Source organism: Rhinoderma darwinii, chromosome 3, assembly GCF_050947455.1.
Source record: "Rhinoderma darwinii isolate aRhiDar2 chromosome 3, aRhiDar2.hap1, whole genome shotgun sequence".
Taxonomy (NCBI): Eukaryota; Metazoa; Chordata; class Amphibia; order Anura; family Rhinodermatidae; genus Rhinoderma; species Rhinoderma darwinii.
In genome coordinates this window covers 182,755,363-182,781,913 of record NC_134689.1, presented here as the reverse complement: position 1 = coordinate 182,781,913, position 26,551 = coordinate 182,755,363, and the positions used below count along the sequence as shown (strand labels likewise).

The 26,551-nt window shown below is 40.7% G+C and overlaps 1 protein-coding gene across 4 annotated transcripts in view; it reads right to left on the bottom strand.

Moving 5' to 3' along the window:
• The window catches only part of ST7 (suppression of tumorigenicity 7), a 138,335-nt gene that overhangs the window by 25,529 nt on the left and 86,255 nt on the right, over positions 1–26,551 (bottom strand). For 3 of the 4 annotated variants that reach the window (XM_075857124.1, XM_075857126.1, XM_075857127.1), the window contains 8 exons: positions 19,930–20,045; positions 18,558–18,633; positions 16,842–16,996; positions 14,534–14,631; positions 13,312–13,426; positions 10,007–10,079; positions 8,547–8,649; positions 7,436–7,586 (listed from right to left, as the gene is read on the bottom strand). In XM_075857124.1, coding sequence (XP_075713239.1) covers positions 7,436–7,586; positions 8,547–8,649; positions 10,007–10,079; positions 13,312–13,426; positions 14,534–14,631; positions 16,842–16,996; positions 18,558–18,633; positions 19,930–20,045 — 887 coding nt within the window. The remainder of the gene's footprint in view (positions 1–7,435; positions 7,587–8,546; positions 8,650–10,006; positions 10,080–13,311; positions 13,427–14,533; positions 14,632–16,841; positions 16,997–18,557; positions 18,634–19,929; positions 20,046–26,551) is intronic. The other variant, XM_075857125.1, reaches the window with a different exon arrangement.

The window sequence follows — 26,551 nt, the reverse complement described above, 5'->3', positions numbered from 1 at the left end:
CTTTTCCGGGTATACGACACGTCACTTGTGACGTGGTGTATATCGGCTTGTTCTGCTTCACAGCCCATAACTGACTCACTCCTCATTGTAGCGGTTTGTTTACAAACCTACCGCCCCTTTATGCCTTTGCTTAACCCCTTTACGACAAAGGACGGATACATCCGTCCTGTACAGGAGATAATTCCTGCAAAAGGACGGATATATACATCCTCTGATCGCGTGGGTACTGCCAATGTACCCACGCGATCAGCGGCAGGAGCACGGCTGTTATACACAGCCTGGCTCCTGCCACAACTGCCGGAATCAAAGCGCGCTCCGATTCCGGCAGTTTAACCCATTAAATGCTGTTGTCAATGGCGACAGTGACATCTAATGTGTTTGACAGGGGGAGGAAGCTCCCTCTGTCACCCCATCGGCGCCCCCACAAAGAAATCGCGGGGCGCCGTCGGGTTTCCATGGCAGCCGGGGGCCTAACAAAGGACCCCAGGTCTTTCTTCAGCAAATGCCTGTTAGGCCATGCCAGAGGCATGGCCTAATAGATTGCCTGTCAGTTTTACACTGACAGGCAATAATGCTTTGGTATACTAAGTATACCAAAGCCTTATATATGCGATCAGCAGATCGCATAGTGAAGTTCCCTGATGGGAGTAAAAGAAAAAATGTAAAGCAGTTAAATAAAGTTTTGTGAAAAAAAAAACGTAGTCAAAATAAAATAAAACTGGCTTTATTTAGTAAAAGTGTCAAAACAAATAACACATACACATATATGGTATCCCCGCGATCGTAACGACTTGAACAATAAAATGAACACATTAATTAAACCGCCGGATGAACGGCGTCCAAAAAAATTCAAAATACAACGGCAAAATTCTCTTTTCTCCCATTCCCCCCAATAAAAAAATTTAATAAAAGTTAATCTACAAGTCATACTTACCACAAAATAGTACTAATGAAAACTACACCTTATTCCGCAAAAATCAAGCCCACATACGGCCACATTGACGGAAAAATAAAAAAAAGTTACGGCTCTTGGAATGCAGCGATTCAAAAACAAGTAATTTTTTTCTAAAGGAGTTTTTATTGTGCAAACGTAGGAAAACATATAAAACCTTTACATATTTGGTATCCCCGTAATCGTGCCGACCCATAGAATAAAGTTAACATGTTATTTACGCTGCATAGTAAACTGCGTAAATTTATAACGTGAAAATCAATGCTGGAATAGCTGCTTATTTTCAATTCTCTCATAAAGTAAAGTTAATAAAAGTTAATCGATATATATTAAGCATCAAAAAATGGTGCAATAACAAAATACAACTCGTCCCGCAAAAAAACAAGCCCTTATACGGCTATGTCGACGGAATGAAAAAAAAAGTTACGACTCTTGGTCATTAACGCGCAAAATGGCCTGGTCATTAAGGGGTTCTCCAGGATTAGAAACCATGAATGCTTTCTTCCAAAAATAGCATTACATCGTCCATAGGTTGTATCTGGTATCGCAGGTCAGTTCCATTGAAGTGAATAAAGGTGAGCTGCAATAGTATGGACAGATGTGTTGCTGTTTTTGGAGGAAAGCAGTCATGTTTTCCTAATCCTGGACAACCCCTTTAAAGGCTATGTTCACACAGAGTTTTTTGCGGCAGAATTTCTGCCTCAAAATTCCGTTTGGAAGTTTGAGGCAGATTTTCCTCTCCCTGAACGCCGATTTTCACAGCGTTTTTTGCCCGCAGCCATGGAGTGCCGCGGGCATAAAACGTTGCGAACTACGCTTTCTCTGCCTCCCATCGATGTCAATGGGAGGTCAGGGGCATAAACGCCCGAAGATAGGGCATTTCCATTCTTTCTCCCGCGAGACGGTTTTACCACTCGCGGGAAAAAGACGCCTCCGCCTCCCATTGAAATCAATGGGAGGCATTTTCGGGCCGTTTTTGACGAGTTTTGCGGCGCAGTTTCCGTGTCAAAAAACTCGTCAAAAAACTCTGTGTGAACATAGCCTAACTCTCTCCACATCAGTCCCTCTCTCCTTTCCTCGCCCATGTACAGCTCCCATGCACTATTCACTTTCCTGAATCACTTTAAACCATTTCATCCCACTGCCCAACACAAAAGTCACTCTTCTAAAACACTGAAGCATTTTCAGACTCCCTCCATTCTCCTGCTACTAGCTGCAGGGGACATCTCTCCCAACCCTGGTCCTCCCTTTTCTTCTGCTAAGCTCAGCCCCTTACCTGCCACACATAGAAATCCTGCAAACCTTCTTAACATTTCTTGTACGTCTTCTCCGGTCTCTCAACTGTACGCTCTGGAATTCTCAGTCCGTGTGCAACAAACTCACCTTTATTCATGACTTATTCCTTTCTAACTCTCTCAACCTCCTGGCTCTTATACCAGATTCACACGAACTAGTGAAAACTCGGATCCGAGAAATTGCAGTTTTTCACGTACGAGTTGCACCCGTGTGGGTCCCGTTTTCACGGATCCCCATAGGCTTGGGTCTATTGAAGGATCCGTGAAAACTGAAGAAAATAGGACATGTTCTATTGAAATACATGTGTCTGTGTGACGGCTGTTTTAATGGCCAGCACATGGACGTATACTACGGTTGTCTGGATTTGGCCTTACAGAAACATGGCTACACCTGCTGCTCTATCTTACAGTGGTCTTCACTTCTCTCATGCCTCCAGACTGAGAACAGGCAGGGTGGAGGAGTAGGTATACTTCTTTCCCCACACTGCACTTTCTAGGTCATTCCCCTGGTAACCTCAGTCACACTTCCTTCTTTTAGAGTCCACACCCACCAACTCTTTCACCCATTCTCCCTCCGAGTGGCAGTTGTCTACCGCCCCCCCGGGCTCACTGGGTGAATTCCTGGATCATTTTGCTGCCTAGCTTCCACATTTCCTATCCTCCGAAACACCCACTCTCATCATGGGTGACTTTAACATCCCCATTGATAACCCCATCTTCTCATCTGCGTCCCAGTTTCTATCTTTGACCTCCTCCCTAGGTATGTCACAATTTACTAACTCTCCTACACATGAAGATGGGCATTCACTTGACCTGGTCTTCTTCCGTCTCTGCTCATTTTTTTACTTTAATAACTCTCCTCACCAGCACTCTGATCACAACCTGCTCTTCTTTTCTACCAAAAATTCCCTGCCTCCTCAGGTCATGCCTACCCATCAGACATACAGAAATCTACACGTCATTAACACTCAGCAACTCATAGACAGTCTACACTCCTCATTGTCACCTATCTCTTCCCTCTCCTGTTCCAATCTGCCCACCAAACGTTACAATGAAACGTTCAAAAGTGCTTTGGATGAAGCAGCCCCCCCCCCACACTCCGAACCACACGGCAAAGATGTGCACAACCCTGGCACACGCCTCAATCCCGCTTTCAGCGCTGCTTGAGATGTGCTGAACGTCTGTGGAGAAAACCGTATTTGACAGCGGATTTCCTTTATTACAAATTTATGCTGAGAACTTACAACTCTGTCCTTTCCCGAGCCAAACAAGTTTATTTCACCTCTCTCATCTCCACACTATCTAATAATCCAAAACGCCTCTTTGATACTTCTCATTCCCTCCTTCGTCCTCAAGTGCAGACGCCAATCACAGATCTCAGTGCTGAAGACCTGGCCACTTATTTTTAAATTTAAATTGACAACATCCGGCATGAGATTATCTCCCAGTCCCCTAGTAACATTAATCCCCTTCTCTCCCGCACTGCCTCTTCTTCACTTTCAGCATTTGACACAATAACAGATGAAGTCCCTAGGCTCCTTTCTTCTTCTCGTCCTACTACCTGCCCTAGTGATACTAAATATTTAACCTCTCTCTTTCTTCTAGAATCTTTCCCTCTTTTGTGCCATTATAAACCCATTACTGAAAAAACCAACTCTTGACCGATCCAGTGCTGCTAACTACCGACTTCTCTCTAATCTACCCTTCATCTCCAAACTCCTGGAACGCTTAGTCTACTTTAGCCTTATCCGCTATCTCTCTGCTAACTCCATTCTCTACCCCTTACAATATAGTTTCCGCACTCTACACTCCACAGAAACTGTCCTTACTAAAGACTCAAATGATCTCTTGGCAGCTAAATCTAATGGCAAATACTCGGATTCTTCTGTATCTATCTGCAGCCTTTGATACTGTACACCACCAACTCGTACTTAACATGCTCAAGTCTATTGGCCTTAAAGACACTGCTCCCTCTTCGTTTTCTTCCTATTTCTCAGTCATTTGCTGGTTCTACTTCTTCTCCCGTTCACCTGGCTATCGGGGTTCCTCAGGGATCAGTCCTACGTCCGCTCCTCTTTTCTCTCTACACAGTGCCTATTGAACAAACTATTAGTAGATTTATCTGCCAGTACCATCTCTACGCGGATGACACCCAATTATATGTCTCTTCCCATGACATACACCTGCTCTTATACAAAACACCAGTGATTGTCTGTCCGCTGTCTCTAACATCATGTCCTTTCTCTATCTGAAGCGGAATCTTTCTTAAACTGAGCTCCTCGTGTTCCCACCATCTATTAACTTACCTAAACAGAATGTCTCCATCTCAGTGAGTGGCACTACCATAACTCCTAGGCAGCACGCCCACTGTCTTGGTTTTTTTCATGCAGATCTTTCCTTTACTTCGCACATTCACTTAAACGCTCCTGTCACTTTCACCTTAAAAACATCTCCAGAATCTGCCTTTTCTTACTCTGGAAACAGGCAAAACGCATTGTCGCTCTGATTCACTCTTATCTTGACTACTGTATCTCATTAGTAAATGGGAGACCAAAAGTAAACTCTTCCCTCTCCAATTTATCCTCAATGCAGCAGCCAGGCTCATCTTTCTGACCAACCGCTGCACCAACGCCTCTACCCTGTGCCAATCATTGCACAGGTTGCAAATACCCATTAGAATTAAACTCAAACTTACTCTCACCCACAAAGCTCTCCACAGTGCTGCATATTCTTACATCTCATCCCAAATCTCGCTCTACATTCTGCAAACGACCTTAGATTAAAATCCTCCATAATCCGAACCTCCCACTCCCATCTTCAAGATTTTTCTCATGCTGCACCAGTCCTCCGGAATGTGCTACCCCAGACAATCAATCAGATTAATTCCCAACATCCAGTTTAAAAAATGCCTTAAAAACACATTTTTAGATGGGCCTATAACATTCCCTAATCTGACTCCTTTCCCTGGCCCCCCTTTTACATGAGTCATGAGGACTTGACCCGCTCATTCAGCAGTATCCTCCACACTCCTTACATCCTAATGCAATATATATCTGTCATACACAGATACTGGCTGGTGACCGGCTCATGCAGCTTTATGTGTACTACCCCATGTGTATAAAAAATGGAGGACCATTGTACTTAACAAGCACTTTTTTACATTCTGTGTCTCCCTTATTGCCTCATAGATTGTAAGCTCTTGCGAGCAGGGTCCCCACTCCTCTTGTTTGAATTGTAAATTAATTTTCTCAATATGTCTGACATTGTCTGTACATGAACCCTCTAAATTGTGCTGCGGAATATGTTGGTGCTATATAAAGATTATTATTATTAAGATTATTATTTGTCATCAGTCAGTCAATAGATATGAACGGTAAATGGGGTTTTACAAAGGACGATCGGGCAGACGAGCGTTCATAGAACGCCCGTTGCCGATAATTGCCCTGTGTAAAAAGGGCAGCGATCAGCAGATGAGCAGATAATTGCCCCGTGTAAACAGGGAGACGCGCTTCCGACATGATAATAATGTATGGGGACGAGCGATCGGAGTAACGACCTCTAGTCCCCATCCATAGCTCCGTGTGACAGGATAAAGCGAGCGCCGATCAACGACCCCGGTTAACGAGTGTCGGCCGGTGTTAAAGGGCCTTTGGTGGGCCTCACAAATTGCCATTTCAAGGAACATTTATAGATTTAGCAGGAAACATACTATGTGACCAAAACTATGTGGATATATGTTGTCTTCTACTGAATTCAGATATTTAAATACATGTCTATTGCCAACAGGTGCACCAAATTTTGTACTACCCTAAAAGAGAAAGAAAAGTTTTATACGCATGTGAATTCATACATAACTGCTACGAATTCTGAATTACTACTGAAACAGAACCATAAGGTTTTAGGACACATTTGATCAAATCACATAACCAGTTTGAGACTCATTGTAACCTCATTTACATGGATCCCTAAAATTAAGAGTAAGAACTTACAGCAACCAGCCCTGACACAACATAGTACCTATAGAGGGAGTGGCGCAGCAGCCCAACAGCACCCCTGTATTTAGGATAAGGCCTCAAGTTTGTGTCACCTCCTGTAAAGAGAATGCGGATAAAGGAGGCTAGAAGAGACAATGCTCTTGTGGGATCACGATGGGATTTCCTATAGAACTACAGGACTTTGCCACGGACAACATAGTACAATTCAAAGACTATATAAAAGGATGCAAATAGAGTTTGAAAGTGGAAAGCAGAACACGGTAGATTGACTATCTTATCTTACGGATAAGAATTCAAATAGTTTGTAGAATGCTTTTAAAGCCGTCCTTCTAAAACTACGAGGCGGTCTGCAGTTGATGGCAAGTCGCAACCGAGGAGGCAGATTTGACATAAGGAATTATATATTGCACAGCCTATTCTTGGCTGCCCGTAATCCTTGGAATAGAGATCTAATGGACTCATTTTGTGCTTATTATAACGTTATACTGGGTACAGTAGACAAATGAAAGATAAATTGTGAAACTTATTTTGGGATGGATTTTGACAATGGTGAGGCCCAGGTATCACCATTGTTTGGTTGGTGACGTTCCAGTGCATGAATACAAGGAATTCAAATGCCCTGCCATTGCCCCTAAATAAAAGTCAGTAAAATGTAGTTTACAGCAGCTGGATTTCTGACTCTCGTAGATTTCCCTTATATATTATAACAGAACTCTACTACTTGTGAGGAAAGGGATTCAGCTAATAAGTATATATTATGGAATGGCTATTTACGGATTTCTACAAGAGGTCAATATAGTCTTCCCCATTTTAGGATAGTCATGTATGATGTAACATTGTGATGTATGGCTGATTGCTTAATAGTAACTAGAATGTGTATAGGCGAAATACTACTTCCAATGATAAAAATACTGGGAAATTAATTTCTATGAGGGGGGAACAGAGATAAGCGGATGTTAGACACCTGGGTTGCAGCTTCTCGCAAGAAGCAATAGTATCCCACAGGTTGAAACTCTGTCCAGTCCTCCCTTTCCCCAAAAGGACACCTGCCAGGCACCAAATCCTGGTTCATCCAACAAAAATCTCGTCTATCTCGGGTTTAAGAGTGTGATGATTTACAAACACATACAATCCACTGCTTCATGCTGTTAATTACAGGGCGATAGAACAATAGAAAAGAACAATATACTTACTCCCTTCCCACGTACAATGTAAGAGATTTAAAGCTCCCTCTACCCTTTTCCAGTGTTGAAGGTGAAAGAAAGCATATGCTATAGCTTCGCTGTCCCCTCTCTTCAGAATGTGTTCAGGGGGCAGTATTAAACTTTTCATTTCGAGAAGGTACTAAGATAAAAAAGAAGAGATATAGATGTGTAATTAATACCTCTTACATTAGCAAAGAATTAACATCAACACACAAATGTAGCTTACTTCAAAGGGTTAGTACTATTTGTTCAAAAGTGGCGGAATATTTGCAGATTTTTTTTTCTGCTGAGTGTGAATAGGGTTTTAGAGTGGTACTATACTTTGTAGTGGATTCCCCCCTAAAATCTGCAACAAATCCGCCACATCTCAACGTAGTCTTCTAAACTTCATTCACTATCACTTTAAGTAGACGCTTTTTTTTTTATACGGAATTGGGAACCCTGGTTGGCCCAGCTGGAGGCAAGGGAGATGAAAAGTGTTGTTTATATTTAGGCTAGGTTTTTTTCTCCTCTTGTGGTGTTGGGGGGGGGTTCTATGTTTTGTTGTGGATTTATCAAGTTTGGATTTTGTTATTAGTGCAATGGATAATTATAGTATAATAAAAACCTTTTTTCGGTAAGTAGATTCGATGGACCAGCACCCATTAGGTAACGGTTAGTTCTCAACGCTGTTTCACTTTGTCTCTCTGCGGGGCAAGGGGCGGTCTGCCCAGGAGAGAACAATATGCTTAAGAAATATTGGTCTACTCCTGGCAAATGGAGTTCTAATTTTCATTTGCTTTGTAACCAGGAGGATTTTCTGACAGGTCCACTTAATGTGTAAGGTCAGTTTCAGATGTGTATATAGATCTGCAATAACCCAGATCTCCTACGGTTCCACTGTACTTAAATCACCCGGGGGTCCTATTATGATCCAAGTTTGGTTCAGTTGAACTGGGAGGTTCAGGGGTTGTGTCTGGAACATGGACACTAAAATCCAGCTGCAATACGACTGTCTGAAACCAGCCTCAGAGTTTGAAGGAATTCATGTGATATTAACGGACCACCTAGAGGTATCAGTCATAAAGTTAGACAGTATAATTCATATCAGCAGACGTACTTTTGGCACATGTGGATTAAACTCCACTGCTCTGTGAATTGCCTCTACAGCATTCATTTCTGCCGTGCTGAGCCCTCGCCGTGATGCGGCTTCTGGGGAGAATCTGGAAATTTAAAGAAAAAACAAAAGAACAGGTATCACTGAGTAAAAATAAAAAAAACTTCTATCCAGGAAATAACAGTGTACAATTTAATTGACATTTTTAAGCACTTTGTTATGAGAGGATTGAAAGCCATGGTTTACAATGTTTTTTTTTAAATTTCTCTATTTTCTATAGATTTCTCTGTCTAGGTTGTGAGAATCATAAAACAGTATAATATATCCATTGGTGTCATTTTATGGAATGATACCCTATAAATTTCTGTTCAGAATGATGCTCAATGTAACGGGGTCGCTGTATTACGTAGTGTTCCAGCATGTCAGCCTATGCCCATGTTACCGGCACAGAAATTGCTCTAGTATATAGGAAATAAACCAGACCATGCAATCTCTTTCTCACCTCACACCTCACGGCTAACTCCAGAGCTGTACTTGGCAGGCAGACACCACAGGGAAAGCTGTGACAACCATTGCCCTGCCCTCCCAAGCTGGAGTCGCTGTGTAGGGAGGAAAGATGTTGCTGGTACTGGTCGATCTACAGGACAAAAAGAATGAAAACAAAAATTACTTGCACTTCCGTGAGCGCACACATTGAACAGCATGCGGTCTCTATACTATACAATACCTGTACCAAAAACTACGCTGTGGACATTTCTCCAAAGTAGCGGCCGTGTAAGTGTTCTACCTGGCACTATCTATTCATTTTATTTCCTCAACTAGAACATTGGAGTTAATTGAAAAATCAACAAATAGGATATATTTCACATACTTCATCAGAATATTTCGCTTTTTTCACAAAGATATTGCAGTTGGATGATTTTGGTCCATTAACCCGTAAAACAGTCACAGAGTCGCACTCGGTTTCTAAGGCTTCCGTATTCAGTACTGGAGGTGTGCTGTGATACGTAAAACCAGTCTAATAGAAGGTGTACAAGAATGCTCCCATACGGAATACAGGTGCCTTGGGAACATAGCGGATTACTCGGAAGATTTTAAAAAAGTGTATGGGAAGTTTTCCGCACTGACCTGGAGTTCGACTGCAATATCTTTGTAACAAAGCAGAAGATCGTGAAGAAGTATATAAAACATATGTGAGTTTTCTTTTTGGCTAAATGGGAGGTGCGATTTAATCAATTTTCTCACTGGTATTTACGGTTCATTCTGCCATTGAGCATAAAGCATTATTTTACATTTCAGCTCAGAACAAGCTATTAAATGGGGACCTGCCATGTAGTCTTAATATGGTGGGATAGAAGTCGAATATTTACCAACTGATTCCTTGTACAGTACAGAGGGATCAGTGACTTTTTTTTTTTTAGACATAGGGAAAATATCAAAGTATGACATTTTGTGACACTTACTTGTCTGATACTGCTCGTGCTTTTAGCAGTGCAGCTGTGTAACATATTGTGGCAGATTTGGGTAAACTTATATCTGTGGGCAGAAAAGAAATGCATCAATAATTACAGACTAGCAAGTGAGCACATCTAATACAGTATAACCAAGACACCTGCCAGGCTTTACAATTCACCCAAGCTAAATCATATTCGACAAATATTCCACAGATGGTGCTGAGGGTCCTCTCTGTTTCTGGAAGCTAAAATCATATTAGCGTGGAGGTAATTGGAGAATAATGGAACTAAATGTAATAAAAGAAATGACAGAGCACGGCCAAACACAAGCAAAATGAATATACACAATAGTTGTTTTTTGTAAAAAATAAACAAGAAAAATAATAATAAATAAAATATATATATATAATATCTTCTTACTATGGAGAACATAAAATAGCCAGGAATCTCTTCTCTAGATTTAACCTTTTATTTAAAAGTTAAAAATACACATGTGAAGAACTTCGAAAAGGGCTTGGCCACTTTCAGCAAATATATGTTATTTTATTGTACAATTAATAAAAAGTTATACAACTTTCCAATATACTTTCAGTATTAACCCCTTAATGACCAGCCTATTTTAAACCTTAATGACCAAGATATATTTTGTATTTTTCCATCGTCGCATTCCAAGAGCTATAACTTTTTTATGGTCTTGTTTTTTGTGGGACTAGTTGTATTTTTTAATAGCACCGTTTTGGGGTACATATTATTTATTGATTAACTTTTATTAACCTTTTTGGGGGGTAATGGAAAAAACCCATGAATTTCGCCACTCTTTTTTGAGTCTTAGATTTATGCCGTTTACTGTGTGGTATAAATAACATAACTTTTTTACTACATTTACACAGTAAAAACACTTTTTTTTCAAAATTATTTTTTTTTGTGTCGCCGTGTTTTAAGAGCCACAATTGTTTTATTTTTACACAGATGCAGCTGTATGAGGGCTTGTTTTTTGCGGGACGACTTCTAGTTTTTATTGGTACCATTTTGGAGTACATGTGACTTTTTGATCACTTTTTTTTTTAAGGCAGGATGGACAGAAAACCGCAATTCTGGCATTCTTTATTTTATTTTTTACGGCGTTCACCGTGTGGGTTAAATAACAAGCACTTTATAGGTGGGATCATTATGGACGCGGTGATACCAAATACATGTAATGTTCGTTTTTTTTAAATAGTTTTTGTCATATTAAAGTATTATATAAGGGAAAAAGTGGGTTTTTCATTTTTTTTTTATTTTAGATTTTTATTTATTTATTATTAACCTTTATGATAACTTTATTTTTAATCCCACTGGGGGACTTCACTATGCAATCTTCTGATCGCTTTTATAATACACTGCAATACTTCTGTATTGCAGCTTATTATTGCCTGTCAGTGTAAAACTGACAGGCACCTGCTAGGTCATGCCTCAGGCATGGCTTAGCAGGCATCCACCACAGGCAGACCTGGGGGCCTTTGTTAGGCCCCCGGCTGCCATAGAAGCCATTGGTACCCTGCGATTGCATTGCAGGGTGCCGATGGGGTAAGAGAGGGAGCTCCCTCCCTACAAAACCACTTGGATGCGGTGCTCGCTATTGAGCACCGCATCTACGGGGTTAAACGGGTGAGATTGGGTATCCGACTGTCTTCAGACCGCCAGACACCCGCTCTAGCCGGCACAGGTTACCTGTGCCGGGCTTATGTCAGAGCGCTGTGAAAAGGCGTATTGGCGGTCGTTAAGGGGTTAATTCCTCACAGTTTTCAAGATTTCTGCCTGTTGTCATTCAGTAGGAACAGTAATTGTTTACTTCCGGTGGATACAATTCTGTCCATGATCATGTGATGACACACAGGTGCTGTGATCGTTAGAAGACTGAGTTCTGATACACATACTGTAACGAGCCGTGCACCTGTGTGTACATAACATGTCCAGGAACATTAGGACCAGTAATAACCATCATTGATTACATCCATTGATATAATTCTGTTCATGGTCATGTGATGACACACAGGTGCTGTGATCGTTAGAAGACGGCGCTCTGATACACATACGGTAACTGTAATGAGCCGTGCACCTGTGTGTACATCACATGTCCAGGAACCATCATGGATTACATCCAGTAGATATAATTCTGTTCATGGTCATGTGATGGACACAGAAGCTCAGCTTGTTACAGTATGTGTATCAGAGCTGTGTCTTCTAACAATCCCAGCACCTGTGTGTCCATCACATGACCATGGACAGAATTTTATCCACTGGAAGTAAACAATGATGGTTCCTACTGAACAACAAGCAGAGATCGTAACCCCTTCCTGACCTACCGCTGTCTTTTGACAGCAGGCGTTGCAGGCCCCCTGTCTACAGCGATGTGATTTGGCGTTGCTGTAGAAAAGGCATATGAGTGCTCCTGGGAGTGCTCATTCTCTAAGCATGAGCTGTAACAATAAAAAAGCAATGGCAAAAATCGCTTTTTCCTATTTTCACGCCGCAAGAATAAATTATATAACCTACACAGTAAATTATTTTTACACCCAAACGGCACAGAAAAAAAATTAAAAAATTCTCCTACATAAAAAAAAGGCCTCATACAGCCACCACAATGAAAAAAACCCAAAAAGTAATGGCTGTTGAAAGGCAGAGAGAAAAAAAAAACTGAAAAATGTAGCTGGTCATTAAGGGGTTAAAAACTGAGGAGTACAGAAAGTATATTTGAAAAATGTATAACTTAATTGTGCAAAATAATAAACATTAATTTGATGAAAAAGTGGACAGCCCCTTTAATTTCCCCACTGATGACATAGTAGTGAAGGACTTCTATTGTAATAAGAATATAATGTATAACCCCCACACCCCCCCCAAAAAATCGACTTAATCTAGTGTCAAAAGTGCAAGATAAAAAGGAGAGATATCCAAATCATAGACAATTGTAGGATGAATTTCTATTGTATATTGACCCAATAACAGGTTGCATAAAAACTAGCTTCTAAAATTCACAAAATGATTGCAGTTGTGTGCAACCTACATAAAATCTGATCTGAACAAATATATTATGCCAAGCCTTACCAAAACAGACAGGGTGGTGTTATGCCAATGAAATGATTATTTAAATGAAAAATTGGTTTGGTTCTTATAGGCATGCTCCATAATAAAATATTGGTTGTATATCACAGCACCATGAATAAGGACTGACAACCATAGAATTATTACAGTACTCTCAAAATCGGAACTGCGTCTGCATGATGAGAACTCACAGATAGAACAGCATAGACATGTGCTAGACATGAACTCACCATCATATTTTGCTAAAACTGCTTGTACATCTGCATATGCCTGGAGCTCTAGCAAAGCTTCTAACAAGTTCTCATGAATATTGAACATACTCAGCAGTGGGAACTCCTTCATTAACTAGAAGAAATGAGACAGAGCAAAAACATTGCCTTTAGTGACAAATATTGGAGGGTAAATCTACAAGGCAGAGACGCAACGCAAATTAGGACCTGTTCACATCAGCATTGGTTTCCGTTGAGGGGTTCCGTCTGAGCTTTCCATCGGGGGGAACCCCTCAACGGAAAGACAAACGGAAACTATAGCTTCCATTTACAACACCATTGATCTCAACGGTGACGGATACTTTTTTAAAAAAAAATTGGCATGAGACGGTACTGGGTGGCGCGGGTAGAAACCATTCAATAGAAAGACAATTTGCCTTTTGCCAACAAAAACCCTCATTCCACCCCAATAATTTAGAACTTCTATCTATCTATATATAGAGGGGAGTACCTGCTTATCTCCAAGTATATAGACTACATAATCCCAGCAGTGTGTAATTGCCAGCGTGGCTCCAGTCCAAGCTATTTCTAGTTCAGTAGACCAGGATCACGGGCGTGGGCAATAACGTTTTAAACCGCACCTCAGATATCCTGGTCTACTGAACCAGTGACTGCCGGACTTACCTAGTCTATAATCTGCAAGATAAGCGTGTGCACCCATCTCTATATACATTGAGATTCTCCAACAGGAGACAGAGCTGTATTTTTAAATGAATAAAGAAGTTCACGTAAAAATTATATTCAGCAAAATTAAAAGTTATAATTTAGTAGACTGAGATAAGGGTTTTTGTTTTGCTAACAGCCAAACTGTCTTTCTACTGACTCACAAACTACGTCCTAGGTTCACAAAAATAAATTTAGAAAAAAAGAGCAGAGCCCATTAAGTGAGCGTTTCTCACTTCTCCCCACTCCATGTGTTCCAGTGTCCTATCTGATATTTGACTTTACCCATAGTTACTACTTTTATAGCACTACCGGGGCTGAAGAGACGCAGCTCCATACAAAGTGGGTGCTATTCCATTCACATGTGGTACACTTACATATGGTGCAGTCATGGCTACTTTGGGATGATGCAGAAATTGTTTAAAGTAGTACCCCATGCCTTTTTCAATATTTTTTGCCAACTTAATTACAAAACAAGATAATGGAATGGCCCCATACGAAAGTCTTGAGTCCCACTTACATCTCTCATCATCTTCACTGCTTCCCTTGTTCTTCCTAGCTTTCGTGCACACATTGCTAATCTCCTTTTAACGTACACCAAAACATTTGTGTCTCGTCCTGGAACAAAACAAGTATAAATCAGACATATATAGGAAGTTCATGTCAAGTGTGTCAGGAGGTAAACAGATTTATTTCTTTATAGCCATTTCCGAAAACTGGGCATGCTAGAGAAAAAAATAACAGAAACGACCAGAAGTGAATGTAGCACTATGTGCCTTTACGTAATTAGACTACATGCACCTGTTGCGTAAAATCCACATCAAAACCAAAAGATAAACACCGGTAAATCAGCAGGTAAAAATTGCAATTTTTTTATGCGTTTTTAGGTGCAGATTTTACATTTTGATGCGGAAACAGGTGCAGATTTTGTGATGCAGATTTTGCGGCATTTTCTTTTTTTATAAACTTGTCAGGCGCAATTCTAAGACATGAACGCAATATAAATTCACATGCTGCAGACTTTAAAATGTACGCAATGTGTAGATAAGATTACTTGGAATCTCATTTACTCTGCTGGTACTGTATTATGCTGTGGATTTGCTGCATGAAAATATACACGTAATACGCATTGTGAGTATGTGGCCATGGATCACCTACTATGGATAACTTACAAATTGCCTTTGTAGATTTTTAATTTTATTTACCTTATTTAAAACGTTTTATTAGTATGCTGTATTTAAAGGGAAGGTGTCATGAATTTTTTTTTTTATCATATTCCTTTTAACATGATATTAACATACATTTTATTTGTGTTCTCATGGTCTACTTTTTGCATTGTTCTTACTTTTACTTCTCTATGGGGGATGCCATTTTTTTTTTCCATCTCTGTATGTGTCGATTAACGACACATACAGAGATGCTATATGGCACATACAACCCCATAGAGAATGCGAACGGGAGCCGTTCCATTCGCAGAAGCGTACGTCGTCTGTGTGGGAACGGTGCATGCGCCGCTCCCACACAGACCAAAACGAAGCTCGTTCGCAGAGCGAAATCCGGCTCCATTTTCAAGTGGACCGGAAGCCGCTGCCGGACAGTCAGATGACGACTTCCGGCCGCGGCTTCCAGCCATATGTTCAGGCGCAAGGAATAGGAGCGTAGACCAGCGGAGGCGGCAGGTAATTTATGTTCGTGTATGTGATGTGTGTACTATGTTCGTGTGTTATTATGTGTGAATTATATACTGTCTGCTGAGCCCTGTATCTAATCCTCCTACACTGTGCAGTCGCTCAGAAAATGGCGGCACACAGTGTAGAAGCATAAAATCAATGAGGTTGCTTTACCACATTGACCATGCTGCAATTTTGGGAACTGCTCCCTCTAGTGGCCAGCAAATGGAAAGGTTATAAATTAGAATCTAATTTATAATATTTCCTGACTTGTGAAAAAATAAAAAAAATGAAAACCATGTGTAATTACTCAAATAATAATTGTTTAAATGAGAAAAAAAAAAAAAACATTTCTAGCGACACATTCCCTTTAAACAATTTGGCTGCTTGTAGTCACCACTAGAGGAAGCCTAGGAGCTTACTGCAAACTATTTATACATTGAACTCAATAACAGTATGCAGTAACCTCCTACACCTCTAGTAGTGTTAGGCCTGTCACAAAATTCCACCTCTCATTCAATGGGAGTTGGAAGCTTCTTTTTCCTGCTAGCTGATTTTTTTCAGCTAGCGGGAAAAAGAAGCGTCCTGCCTGATCTTCGTGCGGATTCCGCCCGAACCTCCCACTGAAGTCAATGGAAGGAGGAATCTTTGTAGACGGCAGGAATAATTCTGCGGCGGATTTTCGGCAAGACCTGGAAGGAAGTAAGAAACTATAAAGAAAAATGTATAAAATGTTCAAAAAAAATTACTACCTTTTTCTGTTTTTCACTTTTTTTTTTTTACACAAATAAATAAATATAATGGGTATTGCTGCGTCCATAAAAGTCTGAACTCTTAAAATATTACATTATTTAACTTGCCGACAATACCATAGGAAAAAAATTTCACAATGCCCGATTTGCACACACAACATACATTTTTTTAAAAGTTTCTCAGTACATTATATGGTGCGATTAAAATATAAAACACTTCCTGCAAAAAAAAAGACCTTATATGTTGATGGAAAAAGTTATGGCTCTTGGAATGCAACGATGGAAAAATTGAAAAAAGAAAAAATCGTGTGTGTCCTCAAGGGGTTACGAATCTGCAGTCACCTATAAGGTTACATGTCATTTTTTTGTCTATATAATTGGTTTCCATATAATAGGTAGCTCTTACGGTGCTGAGCTTCGTACTGAGCACCATGGTGCTGTAATTGTTGGCTTCGTCTGTAGCAGCCTTCCCCAGACTTCAGTGCTTGCTTAAACAACTTCTCTGCCTCTACAATTGTCGTTGCCTCTTCCTCAGCCAGTAGAATAAATGCAGTGGCACATCTGTACTCAAGACAAAATAAAACAATGATGTTAGGTTTTGTATGGGTGTCATACCACATAAAAGGTAGGTGTACAGGTGACCTTATCTGCAAACAGAATGTGGCTTCTTGTGAGGTCGGTCATAGCAATTCCAGGTGGAGTTTTAAATGTGAATTTCCTTCAACCCAGCCACCGTAACGTGATAGGTTTGAGTGGCCAAAGCTCATGACTTTAGTACAATAAAGTCACTGAACGTGCACTATCATCACTACACGAGTACAGTGATGGAAGGCTGATGTTGTAGAAATAGCAAGGCTTCGTTGGGGCTAACAGAATATACAAAACTACCAACTTTGGTGGAGTTGTCATGCAGCGGAACGTTGCAAGAATTATTAAAAGTATCGTAAATTCACGTGCTGCCGCGATCTCTATTCTTTATTACTGGAAAGGACATTGGATCAAGTCCTACACCTAATTTTTTGTCCAGTGCTCCTGACTTAAAAGGGTAACTAAACATTTAAACTTCTGACATGTAATCATGACTTGTCAGAAGTTTTGATCAGTGGGAGTCTGAGCATGGAGACTCCCACCGATCGCTAAATCGAAGCGGCAGAAGCGCTCGTGTGAGTGCCAAGCTGCTTAGTTTCTGTTCGGCTTTTCTCGAAAAGCCGACGTGGTGTATGGGCTCGTAGACTTTCTATTAAGTCCGTACATCAACTGCTTTGTTGAATGTTTAGTTACCCTTTAATTTACGGATAATGCCATGTTTTGGTCTGCTTCAGTATCTTAAAAGGAACACTAAACCTAGAAATGAATAATAAACATAATCAGGAGATACACTTGCTCACACTGTTTGCCAGTTTGCATGCAATTCTGCATTATTTCTGTATCAAAAAGTCTTGTAGAGATCCTGCAGAGAACATAGGTGTTAATTTTCCCACTGATCTGATCCATTTTTCTGCTGTTGAATTGATGTGAAGACAAGGTTTAGAAAAGGGGGCAGGGATTAACAATCTATGTGTCCTACTGCAGCCAGTTGTCTTCCAGCAAGACACAGGAGAATGGAAAGAAGAAGGAAGTTTGGGGGGGGGGGGGGGGGTTGATCTCCTGGAACACACTTATAGTATAATTCTTTATATATTGATAAGTGTTAATTTATATAATAGACAAAATAGGATCAAAAGAAAAGGAGGCAATTGAGAAAAATTGCCGGGATATTTTTTTTTTTTGTGATCCTTTAACGCTCCGGCCAACCGTATCATTGTAGTGAACAGAAGTTTGAAAATGCTATTCACGCAATGTGGCCAGAGCAGTACAATTTGTAGGTGGTGCTACTTTTTTTTTCCTGCATATTCTCTCCAGGTTTCTCCAAAGAAGTAGATCTAGGAGCAAACATCTAATTTCATATATTTAACTATATTTAATAGAAATATGAATGCATCCTTGCAGTAGATTACATTTGGAGGCTAACATAGAGTAGATCCAAAAAAGTACTACTGTTCGCCACATATTAATGGTGACATAGATGTGTAGCGTTCACTCCAGGACAATAAATGCATTTCAGTTGTATAGAGCTACTCACTCATTTAATTCTAGCGCTTCATGTGCTGCAGAAATTCTGGCTTGTGGGTTTCTTTCCCGCCATGCTTTTTGCATTACTGTTTAACAAAAAAAAAAAGAAAATTCGATTAGATATAATTAAATGTAAGGGATAGCCTCCATTGAAACCACAGTTAGGTATTCCTGCAAAAAGCACTACAGCATACATAGAATAGTTTGGTTTACTGATAACTAAAACATGCTAATTTTATATGTGGCACTCTAAAAAGGCATCTATGGCAGGGCTAGACAAAACCCATGATAAAAAGGAGGGTTTTGCCCCTAGAGCAAACATCTTCGCCGGACGCTGCATAGAGCAATCATCTGCGCAGGAAGCTACATGGGGCAAACATCTGCGCAGGAAGCTACATGGGGCAAACATCTGCGCAGGAAGCTACATGGGGCAAACATCTGCGCAGGAAGCTACATGGGGCAAACATCTGCGCAGGAAGCTACATGGGGCAAACATCTGCGCAGGAAGCTACATGGGGCAAACATCTGCGCAGGAAGCTACATGGGGCAAACATCTGCGCAGGAAGCTACATGGGGCAAACATCTGCGCAGGAAGCTACATGGGGCAAACATCTGCGCAGGAAGCTACATGGGGCAAACATCTGCGCAGGAAGCTACATGGGGCAAACATCTGCGCAGGAAGCTACATAGGGCAAACATCTGCGCAGGAAGCTACATAGAGCAGCTGGCAATCGACTGCTGAATGCAGGAGCGCATTGTAGGAGTATGCAGTGTGCAAATACATGTGGGAGAGTGGAGGGAGTTATTGCTATCACTACAGGGGGTGAGTGGTGTTTGCTGACACTATTGGTAGGAGCCCTATGAGGTTGGGGACTAGGGAGTTATCTTGCGGAGTCTGGGGGTTGGCTGAGGAGGAGCTCCTGTATGACTACTAGGGGCGGATAGTTCTGTTTATACTATGGAGAGAAGAGTAGTGGGTCAGGAAGGATTTCTCCTAGTAACCTCTATGTTTACTACTCGATGAAACAAATTCAGATAACTGGAGGGATATGTAAGGCCAGTTGGCACATTTTATTTTTTTTATGTGCAATGTGAATCATGGACATTTTAATGAGTTAGGACAGAATATCAATGACCATAAAAGCACCTGTAAAGGATGCTTGTAATCCTTCTGAAATACTAAACAAATTGGAGTGAATAACAAAACTCAGTGCTGTCCTTACTTGGCAGCAAGCAAAAGGTATGAACCAGCAGTTCATGTAGAAATCTCAGGACTTTATTGTATAAACATTAAAAAGCCACCAAGCACATAAAGAGAAAAGGACCAGTACGCTTACGCGTTTCAAACGCCAACTGCGTTCTTAGTCATAGCCTGTCCTTACTTGCATCTGCTGGTCGCATGTGATCTGTGTCACAAGTGAAGAAGGTCTGATGATCTTGGGCTGAAAGATTCATATCATAATATGTTAACGGTTCCCGTCCTGTCACCCATGTGTATCTGTAACACAATGTCATAAGTATTAATTTCAGAAGTCTTTATTATATACAAATGCATTTTGACCTATGAATAACTTATCTAGCATACAATATATTATGTTTATTACAGGTAAGTAGGTCAGCGCCTGCCAGAGGGCGCTCATCTCCCAGGGAAACATAGAAATAGGCATTTTGAAATCTAACAAGCTATATCCTAGTTTCCGACACTCAGGCTGCCCCCCATGCATACGAGTTTGCTAGATCCCACAGATCTTTACTGTATATGGCCAGCTTTAATGTGATGTAGGTCTTGCACATCTCAGCTCAAATTAGTTAAAAAGAACACTACAGACATATTGCCTTTGATTTTTTTTTTACAGAAGAATGGGTAACAGAATTACAAGGACTTTATATGTTGGAAATAAGAATTGGAGTCCAGTCTCTGGAGGAAATTGGGTTTAAATCGGAATTAAACTAATTAACAAAACATCCTATTGGTAGAGGTCGAAGGGAATGACCAAAGTCTATAACCTCTATTCAGCAGTTGTAAGATCCTTTACTTTTGATAAATGTGGCACAATATCTGCAGAGTCATTTTAGCCAAATGTCTTCAGGCCCTTTTACACAGGCCAATTATCGGGCAAACTCTCGTTCATCTGCTGATCATATCGTTTTAGCTACCTATAATCTTATCGTTGTCAGCAGCACAACTCCCTGACGTGCTGCCGACATTATATTAATGTATGGGGATGAGTGATCGGAGTAACGAGTGATCATCCCCATACTAGCTCCTTGCGAAAGGAGCAAACGAGCACCGATCAACGAGCGGTCTCGCTGATCAGCGCTCGTTTACACAGCCCAGAACGGGCCGTGTAAGAGGACCTTTAGTTGAAAGCTAGACGGTTTTATTGACGTATGTTGTAACAAATTTATGACTGTATTTGCCCCCTTTGATAAATCAGACGAAGATACACAACTGCCATTACTTTTCATACCAGCTAACATTCCTCCACTTTTTCTATGCCAGGGTTTGTGTGGAGCAGAGATGAGACTTCTTTTTTTTTTTAAAGTTACATTTTAGGTATCTGTCTAAGGCACACGAACGTAAAAACGCCCGTAATTACGGACCATAGACTTCTATTGGCCACGGGTACCTCCCCGTATGCTTAGGGGAAGGTGCCCATGCCGTTGAAAAATATAGAACATGTCCTATTTGAGGCTGTAATAACGGCACGGGCAGGCCCATAGAAGTCTATGGGGCTCCCATAATTACGGATGACTACGTGTTCGCACCCCTAATTACGGGAGCGTTGCTAGGAGACGTCAGGGGATAGTCACTGTCCAGGGTGCTGAAAGAGTTAAATGATCGGCAGTAACTCTTTCAGCACCCTGGACAGTGAATACCGATCGCAATATAGATCAACGTGTAAAAAAAAATAGAAGTTCATACTTACCCAGAACTCCCTGCTTCTTCCTCCAGTCCGGCCTCCCGGGATGACGTTTCAGCCCATGTGACCGCTGCAGCCAATCACAGGCCAATCACTGGCTGCAGCGGTCACATGGACTGCCGCGTCATCCAGGGAGGTCAGGCTGGATGTCAAGAGAGGGACGCGTCACCAAGACAACGGCCGGGTAAGTATGAATTTCTTTTACTTTTACTGCGGAAAGGGCTGTCCCTTCTCTCTATCCTGTACTGATAGAGAGAAGGGCTGCCGATTAGTGCAATGCAATTTTGCAGAGAAAACGTGTCTGTAAATACGGGTGGAATACTGGTGACACCGGACCCGTATTTACGGGCACGGGTCCGTAAATACTGGTGCAATACGGGTCGAATACGTGTAACCAAGGACCCGTATTTACACCAGTATTTACGGGAGGAAAAAAATACGTTCGTGTGCTCGGCCTGAATCCTAGCTAAATAGTAATCCACGCCTAATTTTTTACTCTTACAAAACTGAATTGCATGGTGCAAATGGCTTAAGTTATGGGGCAAATGGCTAAGAAATGTGTTGCACTGCAGATTATACACTATTTTGCAATAAAAAAATACATTGATATATGTGGGACAGTTGCTAAATATGATCCTTCAAGTGGAGAGTGGTTTCGATACCTACAGTTGAAGCACTGGATTGGATGCCTTCTCACCAACTACGATCCACTCTAAATATTAACTAGCATCAAATCTATTTGCCTCAACTCCCAACTCTCAAAAGGGGACAAATAACCTTCTTTACTCCTCTCTCACTAACAATTCCTCTTATACCTTGCATAAATCTATTAACAGGATGGAATGCGATTTGAACTGGTCCACAAACCAGGCCAATTGGGATTGGGTCTTGTCCTACATTTCTTTTTGTTCCTTCAACACCCTGACCATAGAGTAGGCCAACAAGGTGCTGATTAACTGGTTCTTGCTCGCACAGCTAAAGCTATTACAGGGTAGTCTCTCCTGTGCTTCCAAGGTTGCAGTATGAGAGGCTTCACCCCTGATTGATGCACCCAAAATTGGTCAGATTTTGGTGTAGAGTGAATGAACTAATTTTTTCCCTGTCTAATATCCCTTTATGTAAAAACCTGTGGGAAGGCCTTCTCTATTTTAAAGCAGCCCAATTTATACCCCCAACTTAGATTTATCTTTTATATTTTTGCTGCTAAGCGGACTATCACATGAGCCTGAAAGAAGCCCTCTATGCGCTTTGGGGGGGATGTAAAATTGAAGATAGATTTTTGAATAATGAAAAATGCACAAGCATACTTGTGGATACCCACGATACATTTTTTTTTTTTTTTTTTTACAAACCTGGTCCCCCTGGATCGCTTATGTCCACCCACAACTTACGCTACAAACTTTCTTTATAGGAGCCCACTCACCTCCCCTTTTTATATTTATTTTATCACTTACTATTTTTCCCCCAAATCCTTCTTTCCTAAAGGTATTTTACCGTTTATTGCTGCTCCAGGTAGCTACTAATTATCTTAAATGTCAATCCTTTTCAAAGATACCAATTTTGAATTCTGCTTGTTTATAAAACATTTTTTTTTTACAAACGAATAAAAAAAAGGTTAAAAGAAAAATAACAACTTGATCTTTGACTGGAATCACAAATGCTGCTTTGGTGGCAGCTTTCTGAGCCAAAGACAAGAGACATACCAGTCTTTTCGTTACACTTTTCCTTGTTTTTGGATGTACTCCTGTGTTCAGCTAAAAATACTGCATGTGTGACTTCCACTGGAAATAGAACTCGGCAGCCCCATGCAAAATGAAGGGAGCAGTAGCAGAGTATGTGCAGCACCGGGGAGCACAGGGACGACCAGATAAGCCTATTCTCAAGATAGTGGGGGCCCCAGCGGTCAGACTTCCCACGATCAGATATTTATCACCTAAATCAGCAGATTGGGTTATTCATTTAAGTTCTGTATTTGTAAACAGGTGTAGATTTTATTCATTGCCAAGTTTTTCCCTTTTCTTCAGAACACGTATATATCCTGCCTGGAGCATGAGGCGGCATATCTGCCAACATTTCCAGGAAAACTTTGATTGTTCGTATGAGTATCCAAAAATCAAATGTAATATGTTCTAACATGTTCTATACTGGAAAACCACACAGCAATATTTGCCATTATGGAAAGATTATTGTAATAAAATATCTTCATATGTGTTTGTATTTTCTTTACAAGGCTAGACAATATCCATTTATGTTTGAGACCGAATCTAAATAGAGTTTTAGGACAAGTTTTACTATGCTGCATATTTCCAGGGAAAAGTCAACACGCATACGGTAAAATTCTAAAGTTTTCAGCTTACGTGTATTGTGTTCTTAAGGATCCAACATAAGTGTATTTTACTTTCATAGCCATCTTATTAAAAAAAAAAAAGGAGACAAACTTTACAATGCTAATTTTAACCCCTTAAGGACACAGCCTGTTTTGGCCTTCAGGACACAGCCAATTTTTTCAAATCTGACATGTTTCACTTTATGTGGTAATAACTCCGGAATGCTTTTACCTATCCAAGCGATTCTGAGATTGTTTTCTCGTGACACATTGGACTTTATGTTACTCGCAAAATTTGCTCGATACATTAAGTATTTAATTGTGAAAAACACCAAAATTTAGTGAAAAATTGCAAAAATTAGCATTTTTCTAAATTTATATGTATCAGCTTGTAAGACTGATGGTAATACCACACAAAATTGTTGCTAATTAACATCACCCATATGTCTACTTTAGATTGGCATCGTTTTTTGAACATCCTTTTATTTTTCTATGACATCACAAGGCTTAGAACTTTAGCAGCAATTTCTCACATTTTCAAGAAAATTTCAAAAGGCTATTTTTACAGGGGCCAGTTCAGTTGTGAAGTGGATTTTAGGGCCTTATATATTAGAAACCCTCGATAAGTCACCCCATTTTAAAAACTTCACCCCTCAAAGTATTCAAAACAGCATTTAGAAAGTTTCTTAACCCTTTAGATGTTTCACAGGAATTAAAACAAACTAGATGTGAAATGTTCACATTTCTTTTTTTTTTTGCAGAAATTCATTTTTCATCTATTTTTTTTGTAACACAGAAAGTTTTACCAGAGAAACGCAACTCAATATCTATTGCCCAGATTCTGCAGTTTTTAGAAATACCCCACATGTGGCCCTAGTGCACTTATTGACTGCAGCACCGGCCTCAGAAGCAAAGGACCACCTAGAGGATTTTGGGGCCTCCTTTTTATTAGAAAATATTTTAGGCTCCATGTCGGGTCTGAAAGGCTCTTGCGGCACCAAAACAGTGGAAATCCCCCAAAAGTGACACCATTTTGGAAACTATACCCCTTGAGGAAATTATCTAGGGGTATAGTGAGCATTTTGAGCCCGCAGGTTTTTTGGAGAAATTATTGGAAGTAGGCCGTGAAAATGAAAATCTACATTCTTTCAAAGAAAATGTAGGTTTAGCTAATTTTTTCTAATTTCCACAAGGACTAAAAGGAGAAAATGCACCACTACATTTGTAAAGCAATTTCTCCCGAGTAAAACAATACCTCGCATGTGGTCATAAACGGCTTTTTGGACACACGGCGGAGCTTAGAAGGGAAAGAGCGCCATTTGGCTTTTGGAGCTCAAATTTAGCAGGAATGGTTTGCGGAGACCACGTCGCATTTGCAAAGCCCCTAAGGGACCAAAACAGTGAAAACACCAAAAAAGTGACTCCATTTAGGAAACTACACCCCTTGAAGAATCCATCTAGGGGTGTAGTGAGCATTTTGAACCCACAGGGGTTTCATAGATTTTATTAGAATTGGGCAGTGAAGATAAAAAAAAATCCTTTTTTTCCAATAAGACGTAGCTTTAGCTCAAAATTTTTCATTTTCTCAACAAATAAAGGAATAAAAGAACCCCAACATTTGTAAAGCAACTTCTCTGGAGTACGGCAATACCCCATTTGTGGTTATAAACTGCTGTTTGGGCACACGGCAAGGATCTGAAGAGAAGGAGTGCCATTTGGCTTTTGGAGCACAGATTTTGCTGGATTGGTTTCTTGACACCATGTCACTTTTGCAAAGCTCCTAAGGTGTCAGTACAGTGGAAACTACCCAAAAGTGACTCCATTCACAAAACTACACCCCTTGAGGAATTCATCTAGGGGTGTAGTGAGCATTTTGACCCCACAGGTGTTTCATAGATTTTATTAGAATTGGGCAGTGAAAATAAAAAAAATCCTTTTTCTTCAATAAGACGTAGTTTTAGCTGAAAATGTTTCATATTCTCAACAAATTAATGTAAAAGAGCACCACAACACTTGTAAAGCAACTTCTCCTGTGTACGGCAATACCACATATGTGGTCATAAACTGCTGTTTAGGCACAGAGTAGGGCACAGAAGGGAAGGAGCGCCATTTGGCTTTTGGAGTACAGATTTTGCTGGATTGGTTTCTGGGCGCTATGTCGCATTTGCAAAGTCCCTGTGGGACCAAAACAGTGGATCCCCCCCAGAAGTGACCCCATTTTGGAAACTACACCCCTCAAGGTATTCACCTAGGGGTGTAGTGAGCATATTAACCCCACAGGTGATTGGCAGAAATTGGTGTGCACGTGATGTTGCAGAGTGAAAATGTTTTTTCAAAAGATATGCCAATATGTGGCGCCCAGCTTGTGCCACTGGAGACACACACCCCAAAAATTGTTAAAAGGGTTCTCCCGGGTATGGCGATGCCATATATGTGGAAGTAAACTGCTGTTTGGGCACACTGTAGGGTTCAGAAGGGAGGTAGAGCCATTTGGCTTTTGGAGCGTGTATTTTGCTTGTAGTAGTTTTGTTTGGCGTCTTACTGGTGTTTCCGTTTATAATGTGGGGGTACATGTAAGGCGGGCGGAGTATATAAGGGGCATAGTCAGGTGGTATAGTGGGGTTAAAAAAAACAATAAAATAATCCATAGATGTGTGTTACGCTGTGATCGATCCTGTCTGCACAGGCCGGTGTGGCACTAATAAATGGTCTTTACTTATCCCCCTTTTGGTCCGCACTCCGCACCTTTGCAGT